At 36.4% G+C, this 9594-nt stretch overlaps 1 protein-coding gene across 1 annotated transcript; it reads left to right on the top strand.

Moving 5' to 3' along the window:
* The first annotated feature begins 7189 nt into the window (after positions 1-7189).
* Positions 7190-9262, top strand: LOC129250692 (uncharacterized). The gene has a single exon (XM_054890296.1). It carries the CDS (start codon positions 7190-7192, stop codon positions 9260-9262), a length of 2073 nt encoding a protein of 690 aa, XP_054746271.1.
* The last annotated feature ends 332 nt before the right edge of the window (positions 9263-9594 follow it).

Consider the following 9594-nt stretch of genomic DNA (forward strand, 5'->3'; position numbering starts at 1 on the left):
GCCACGCGGGGCAGTGTACCAACTTGAAACGGGAAAGGTACAAAGATCGTTTGTGACATTTGCATTGTTAAATGCAATCACGCACTTGCTTCCTGGACCCCCATATATATTATGTATACGTAAATATATATATTTACGAGGATATATTGTACATTAGATTCTCTTTTTTGTTGAGCTATAAATGTTTTAATTGAATATGAGTGTTATCTTATATGCGATGATCTCCATGTGAGTCTTCTAGGCCTTGAAGTGATTAACAAATAATTCGAGTCCTAGCTTACTAGACCTCGTTATTACGTTTAGTATTGGCATTATTCTCAAATTTAACCAAATGGTTTTTTTCTCTGACCATGACTTGATATTTGACTAGATGTGTCATTTCTGTTGATGGTGTTAATTTTGTGTTTAGTGATCTGTTCTGTAAATGTAATGACCTGTTCGCTTATCTGTCAAATACTAACTGGGACAAATGCTGGTTCTATAATACTGTATATGAAAACCTTGACTTTTAAAACAAAACCCTCACTGAACTATTTGACCAACACGCCCCTGTCCGTACTGTTCGGGCTATGAATGGCTCTTGTCCGTGGCAAAATAATAAAGTCTGTTTAGGTTTAAAAACACGTAACAACTATACTTGGTCACAATATAAGAATGAAAGAAATAAGAAATGCAAAGAGGTTGTTCTTTAAATATAAATCGAATCCCTCACTGTTATATGTACATATGCTTTAATATTATATATACAAGTATCTACGTATGTTTATGAGGCATCCCTTACACATATAATTTTAAGTATTTATTTCAATAAGGTATCACTGCTACTTGAATCGAAGTTTGAATAAAGACAGTCTTGCAATGATGGTAGAAATTGCGCCTATCAAAAAGTGCATGACGTTCTAGCGAAGTTGTTTAATGCCAAAATGCGAAAATTTTTGAGTTTGGAGTTTGTTTCTTTTCTTTAATTTGAAGCTATCATAATTGTAAGTTAAAAAAAAATTGCATAATTAAGAACAAAACGCTAAAATAGGCCAATCTGAGAAAATTTTAGTGCTATTGAAAATTTGTTGATTCTTATAAAATTTGATATTTTGAAAGCCCAAATCTCATTTTTTGCTTCATTTGAGGTTATATTCCTATTGGATCTACTTCAATCAACTTTTCCTAACATTTAAAACTTTTTTATAAATTTTAAAACGCCTTTGAATTTACTGAATACGAATTAAAGCCATAGAGGTGTAATCGTTTCTTCCGGTCCACAATTCTGAGTGGAGCATAGGACATCAAGAGATGTATTCATAATAAAAATAAACAAACAAAAATACCAGAAAATACTGAAGAAACCATAACGATATTTTTGCAAAAAGAGTACCTTATATTGTTACATAACCTCAAATATAGTAAAAAATACGATCTCTCGGGATTTGCTCAAAAGCCAGCCAGCAAAGTCAGCGTTTCCACGGCAGTCGGTTCTACGTTACCGAAACGACCCGGATTTATATCCGGCCAAGGATTGCCACTCCAGCAGCATTCCCCGAATGTAAGTATGGGGAATGCTTATGCTGCTACAACAACAACAACAACAAGAGTATATATGGACAGAAATGTGAAACTAAAATCGTGACAAATTTTATTAGAAAATATAAAGAAATAGACAAAAACGCTATAATAGAAAGTGTGAAAAAATGTATATGCGCCCACTCATCTCTCCTTTTAAACCAGTCCTGCACCCAAATTGAACCAATTTTTTCCTCTTCCTCTAAACTAAATATTATAGAAAGTGAATTATTGAACTAATTTTTAAAAAGTTTATATTTTACATTATTATAAACATCACATTTTTATTAAAAGATGCTAAAAAAATGTCACGAAGAAAGAACTAAAATATGATTGATTTATTTGGAGATCTTATCACCAATTTGTTATCACGAGAATAAAAGGGGTACAAAAAATGTTTTTTTGCAACGCATTAACTTTCTTATTTCGACGAGAACTTTACGAAACTCTCACCCTTTTTACCTCAAGATATTCAAAACGAATTTCGAGTAAAATGCACTTATTGCTCGGACTCTCAATCAATTCTCTTCTTTCATCCTTTAACTCGCTAATATAATTGTATGAGTCATCAACTATCACTCGCTTCCTTCGGACTCGTTCCCAAAGTGCTCGTGCTGTTGACAATTTTCTCGTGTGTTAGGTGCTAAACGCATTATTAAACTCATAAAATTAAACATCTTTCTTTTATCTTGAACGTACAGTAATCTACATACGTATTTAGAGGAATAAAGTGAGTGCCCTGCGTGTGCGGTTGTATGTACATGCATATGTGTATATTAATAAGCATTGTTTTGCTTGAAGTTCAGAACACAAATATGTACATAGGCTAGACCAGTGGTCGCCAACCCGTCGATCGCGAGCTACCGGTAGCTCGCGCTGCCCACGTTGCAAAAAATCCAAAAGTCTGAAAATCATACCAGTATTAGCAAATTTCGCGGCCGCCGTAGCCGGATGGGTTGGTGCGTGACTACCATTCGCAATTCACAGAGAGAACGTCGGTTCGAATCTCGGTGAAACACCAAAATTAAGAAAAACATTTTTCTAATAGCGGTCGCCCCTCGGCAGGCAATGGCAAACCTCCGAGTGTATTTCTGCCAAGAAAAAGCTCCTCATAAAAATATCTGCCGCTCGGAGTCGGCTTAAAACTGTAGGTCCCTCCATTTGTGGAACAACATCAAGACGCACACCACAAACAGGAGGAGGAGCTCGGCCAAACACCCAAAAAGGGTGTACGCGCCAATTATATATATATATTAGGGTGGTCCAAAAATGCATGGGAAAAAATTTATATTAAAATTTTTATGCTGCCGCCCCCCATAATGGTAAAGAATGAAAAATAAAAATACCCGTATTTTTTTTTTTTTTAATCAGACCATATTTAATGGTGCCGCCGGGGCTTTGAAATATCCCATGTATTTTGCATGGGAAAAAAATACTTTTTCGTAGATTTCATGTAAAAACCTGGAAAATGAATATATTTTAACTGGATAACTCAGTTTCTCTTCATAATTGGTCAGGGAATAACAACCAATTATGAAATAATTAATTTTTTTGTATTAACTATTTTTTATAGAACCCCAAAAAGCCCCCATAAAACGAAAATCTAAGAAAAAATCGAAAAACAATATTTTATATTACTTTTATGAAAATAGTTAATACAAAAAAAATTAATTATTTCATAATTGGTTGTTATTCCCTGACCAATTATGAAGAGAAACTGAGTTATCCGGTTAAAATATATTCATTTTCCAGGTTTTTACATGAAATCTACGAAAAAGTATTTTTTTCCCATGCAAAATACATGGGATATTTCAAAGCCCCGGCGGCACCATTAAATATGGTCTGATTAAAAAAAAAAAAAATACGGGTCTTTTTATTTTTCATTCTTTACTATTTTGGGGGGCGGCAGTATACAAATTTTTTTTGGACCACCCTAATATATATATATATATATTAGCAAATTTCAGAAATTTTCATAATAAATAGATAAACAGCGGCAACACTGCGGTAAGCGATTTCGCGCCGACAAACACGACGCGAAGTCGCGTCTCCGTTCTAGGATCGGCTGGAACCGATTAGCGTGTTCGAGAATTTTTTGGCTTTTATATACGCAATGCACGTCGACATTGCGCTCAGTTTAATACTGAACGGCATTGGGTTAGAGTTCGAAACATTATGGCAAGCAGTAGTAAGAAGGCGAAGACATACCATTTCCATTCGGAATGGGAAGAACAATACTTCTTCACAGAAGTTAAAGGCAAAAGTGTTTGTTTGTTATGTAATACATCTGTGTCAGTTCCTAAAAAAGGAAATATTGAGAGGCATCATAAAACTGTACATTCGAATTTTGAGAAGACATTCCCGTTAAATTCTGCCACCAGAAAAGAAAAACTGAAACATTTAAAAATCCAGTTAATTGGACAACAGTCAATATTTTTGAAAACAATCGACATAAATAAGGCTGCAACTGAAGCATCTTATCGTGTTTCCCAGATAATTGCACAAAAGAAAAAACCTTATGAAGACGGGAAATCATAAAACAAGCATTTTTGGAAGCTGCAGATTCTTTATTCGCCAACTTTAGAAATAAAGACGAAATAGTGTCTGCTATAAAATCTATGCAACTTTCTGCTATTACAGTGATGAGGCGAGTAGAAGTAATGAGCAATGATATTTATTTACAGTTAAGAAGTGACTTAGATAACTGTATTAATTTTTCACTGCAACTGGATGAATCAACAGATGTAGTTGACACCTCACAGATGGCCATATTTGTCAGGATGGCTTTTAGTGATTTTACAATTAAAGAAGATCTTTTGAAGTTTATTCCACTCAAAGGACATACTACTGGGCTAGAGCTGTTTTCTCATTTAAAAAATCTCATCTCTTCTGAGAAAATTCCAATATCAAAAATGGTAGGCCTGACAACTGACGGTGCTCCAGCTATGGTGGGTTGTGATAAGGGGCTCGTGGCGCTATGTCATAAGGATGAAAGTTTTCCACAATTTCTTAGTTACCACTGTATTATACATCAGCAAGCATTATGTGGAAATTTTCTAAACTTGAACAACGTTATGAAACTGGTGGTGAAAATTGTGAACAAGATTAGAGCTCAAGCATTACAAAGAAGATTATTTAAAACCTTGGCTAATGAAATTGACTGTCAATACGGAGAGCTACTTCTTCACTCTGAAGTGCGATGGTTAAGCAGAGGACGAGTGCTCAAACGTTTCAATGATGCCCTGCCTGCTATACTCCAATTTTTCAAAGAACGCGATGAACCGATTCCTGAACTGGAAAGTTCGACTTGGCTCAGAGATTTTGGTTTTCTTGTGGACATTACAGAGAAATTTAATGAGCTTAACTTCAAGGCAGGGATAAAGAATTAGCGGAAATTATTTCTAATATAAATGCATTTATTACAAAACTTGAATTTTGGGAACAAAACCTAAAAAACCGCGACACTAAGCATTTTCCTATTCTTTCCGAAAAGATATCCAAAAATCTATATTATTAGAGCCCTATGACAGCAAATATCATATGGAAATAGTTTCTAACTTGAAGGAAAACTTCAAAACTCGTTTCAAGGATTTCAGAAAAATTGCTTTAGTGACGCAATTTGTTGTTTCACCCTTCATGGACATTGATATACAACAGTTTGCAACTTGTGTTATGAACAACTTTGGCGAAGACATTGCTGTGACAGAAATGGAACTGATTGCTTTTCAAAGTGACTTGACTTTAAAATCTTTAGGTTCAAATACAATATGTATATTGACTTTAGTAAGTAAAGATAAGTATTCAGATTTATGTCGTGTTGCGTTGAAAGTGAAAGCGTTATTCAGTTCAACTTATTTGTGTGAATCTTCTTCTTCCAATATGAAATTTATTAAAAATAAACAGATATACATTTGGATAACTGTATTCGAATGACTGTATCAAATTATACTATGTACAAATATTAAAAAAATTATCGATGAGTCAGAATGTCAACTTTCTCATTAAATATGCTCTTTTTATCTGCCCATATTTTATTTATATAATAATGTACTATTACTGTTTTGTTGTTTTTTTTAAGTCGCTTGTGATTTGCCATTATGACTGCAAACACTTTTGTTACGATTGATAGGGGTGAACGTGGATGTAGTTATGCATAAGTATAAGCACTATAAGTCATAAGTTTATTATATATAGAACGTATATTACTAAAATAAATACATGTATTGTATGTCGAATATAACTGTGTATTATTTAATTTATGTTGGCTTGTGCAAGTAGCTCGCTGTTTATTTCAAAATCTTGAAAGTAGCTCAACACATTGAAAAGGTTGGCGACCACAGGGCTAGACCATGATTCTATACTAGTTGCCATAGTATAGCATATGTATAAAACATTCACATATTTATATTTGCATATGCCATCTTCCTGTGTGCCTGGTAATGAAGCGTTTTCTATAATGAATTTTTTGATTTGATCAATTGAACGTACATAGTAGGGCATCAAGGGTGCATACGCACATGCAAATATGTCGATGCATATGCAAAAGAAATTGTTTTAGCATTTGCAGAAATTCGAATATTTACTCCCTAATTATTGCATGAAATATGATAAGGCGATGCTCGTGAGGTAGGTCATGTTGCTTCACTGCATACATATGCGTGCAACACTATATTTATTAAAGATGCAATAGAACTTAGTTGTCCCATATATGTATGCAAATAAATTTCTTTGAAGTTTTCTTTTATTTATTTTAAATTTTCAAAGTTTTATATTGTACTATCTATAAAATGCATACATACATATGTTTTTATATTATTCCCTGTTGTTCGGAGCAGCAGCTAATCCCGTTCTACAACCTACAAACTAACTTTTTAACTATAGCCAATATTTATAATTTCGGCCATAAGCTGGTTACCTTAAAATGTTATGTTAGCTGGTCACCTTAAAATGTCATGTTATATTATTTATCAGTTTTTATACATTCCTTACAATATTCCTTTTCGCTTAACGGCATACAAAAATACAAAGTATACGCAGGCATTTACTTAGCATAAGATATGTATACATAACATTACTTCTCCTTTCGCTTGCCTAATACAGTTACATATGCACATATATATATACGTGCAAATATTCGCAAATTAGCATTAGCAGTTGAACTTTTTGTAAACACGGCCACGCAATTAAATTAAAATATAAATTATAACGTATTAAAAAACTTAGTTTTTATTTCGCAACATAGCTACCAAAAATATTGGAAGCTCAACATTTGGTGACCCCGACGTGATCGCCGTGTTTTTTTTCGCGTTAATTTAATAATTTAAATTAAATAATTTAAAGTGCATATTTTCCCGTTGCGGTTTCGAGCATTGTTTTTGTTGTGTACTTAGTGCGGAGTACATAAGGCGGTAAATAGGACCTGTAAAATAGTGCAATAAACTTATTAACCGGTGGCGAAATTTATTAAAACAGTTGTTCCGGCCAGTTAGATACGGTGCATTTATTTACCGTATAACATTGTCGCCGAGTATAACGCACCTATTTTTTTTATACGTGTCGCGCAGCGTTATAGTTAACCTAATTGTTCGCCATGCCATTCAGCCCGGCTACTGGTACACCAGCAAGAGACGATATGTATGATGTTGGTCCAACCAATGGGCCGACTATGGGTCCGCCTATGGGCCGAGTGACATTTCTGAAGATGAAATCGAAAGCTATACTTAATCGCCTTGAAAGTATAGCCACCGACTTGGATCCTGATAATCTGCACAGTAAGGATGAATATGCTCTCAACGCAATACTGGAATTATTGGTGGAGCTGAAATCCAGTTTTTCGGTCACCCACACAAGTTTGGAGGAACTGGACTTCGAGTCGATTACCAGCGACCTACCTGCCAAATTCGATACCACGCCAGTCAATCTCAGAGCCACTCTGCAACGGGAGATCGGGAAGCGCAGTACTTCACAACATTGCTCAACTTTTCGGATGAACACCGCGGACACACAGTCTATAATTGTAAACGCAAATCGTTCGCGTGTGCCACTACTAACGTTGCCCAAATTTAGTGGGGCTTACACGGAGTGGACAAATTTTTACGCAATGTTCACATCTGTAATCGACAAAGACAGTGAACTGACACAAGTGGACAAGCTTCAACATTTGCGGTCTTGCCTTAGTGTTGCTGCCCTGGACACCGTGGGATCACTCGAGATAAACGACACTAACTACAAAATTGCATTAGAACTTTTACAAAAACGATTTGATAATAAACGTCTTATCTTTCAGGCACACATCAGGGAAATATTTGAGTTGGACAAGGTGGATTCGTCCGTATACACGTTGCGGGCATTGACAGACAAGGCAATCGCGCACATGCGCGCTCTACAATCTATCGGCTCAAAGGAACAAATATCCGATAACATCCTCATTCAGTTGATAGTGCAAAGGTTAGACAAGGTGACGCAAGCTAAATGGGAGGAGAATTCGGCAAGCAACGACCTACCCTCTTGGAACCAACTAGCTGGATTTTTTGAAAAACGCTGTCGTACACTCGAAAACGTCGAATATGCATTGCAGACACAAGCTAGCATTCCGGTAAAAGTCATCAAAAGCGTGAGTACAAATCCAAGAAAATCTTTTGTTGCTTCGAATAGCTCAGTAGGTAGTTGCGTATTTTGCGAATCCCCCGAACATGTAATTTACCGTTGTCAACGCTACGTCAATTTGTCGCCAAATCTACGCCAGAAAGAAGCTAAAAGGCTCAACCTATGTCTTAATTGTTTGAAGAAAGGTCATCAGATTCGTGACTGCAAATCGGGACCCTGTCGCAGCTGTCAAGCGAAGCTTCATACACTGTTACATTTTGATCGGTTATCCATTTCACCAGCTACTCAGTGCCAAGCACCTTGCACTACTTCTGAATCGAATGCTAGGACTGCATCATTATCTGTCACGTCCCATGCTCATACTCCTTCTCCTGATGTTGTGCTTCTCGCCACTGCAATTGTTCTAATTAAGAATCGTGCTGGAACCTTCGTACCTTGCCGCGCCCTCCTAGATTCGGGCTCGCAGCTTCACTTCGTTACAACTCGTTTCGCTAACCAGCTTCAGCTTACTAGAACGAAATCATTGGTCGCAGTCTCCGGCATTGGAGATGCAAGCTTTTCGACTGATGGGTGCTCCGTTGATATAGTTCTGAAGTCGCGGACTTCAGATTTTTGTACAAATATCACTGCTGTTGTGGTGAAAACAATTACCGATAGTCAACCAGTGGCTTCAATAAACATCGCTAATTGGAACATACCCTCAAACATTCAACTAGCTGATCCTGGTTTTAACGTGCCCCAGCGTATCGATCTGCTCATCGGAGCAGGACTTTTCTATGAGCTACTTTGCGTAGGACAGATTCAATTAGCACCTGAAATACCATTACTTCAAAAAACTCGTCTTGGCTGGGTTCTGTCTGGCGGTAAGCAACAAGCCCCCAAACTTTCAACATTCGTAGCAAGTCACAGCTCAACTACAGATATCAGTATTGATGATCGGCTGGATGATTTAGTCCGGCAGTTTTGGGAGATCGATCATGTCGTTGAACCGATTTCTAAAAATTCCAAAGAGGAGCTTGACTGTGAGTTGCATTTCAAGCAAAATTTCATTCGTTTAGCCTCAGGCGCATATTCGGCCATATTCTGCCAACAAAGCTAAATTTAGATTCGTTAGGTGAGTCGTACTCACAAGCTCGACGCCGATTTCAAAACCTAGAAAGAAAACTCGTACGTAATCCTGAGCTCAAGGCGAAATATTGTGCATTCATGAAAGAGTATCGTGACCTCAATCACATGTCGTTAGTTCCAAACTCTGCTATCCATGAGTGCAAATATTTTCTGCCGCATCATTGCGTCATTAAAGACGAAAGTACTACAACAAAATTAAGAGCTGTTTTTGACGGTTCTGCAGCTACAACCTCGGGTTTGTCACTTAATGATTTACTCATGACTGGACCAACAATTCAGCCCAAACTTTTCAATATTTTAATT

This window comes from Anastrepha obliqua, chromosome 6 (genome assembly GCF_027943255.1).
Source record: "Anastrepha obliqua isolate idAnaObli1 chromosome 6, idAnaObli1_1.0, whole genome shotgun sequence".
Taxonomy (NCBI): Eukaryota; Metazoa; Arthropoda; class Insecta; order Diptera; family Tephritidae; genus Anastrepha; species Anastrepha obliqua.

Bases quoted from the DNA above. Each gene is read 5' to 3' on its own strand.
- LOC129250692 (XM_054890296.1), top strand. From the start codon at position 7,190: ATGTATGATGTTGGTCCAACCAATGGGCCGACTATGGGTCCGCCTATG.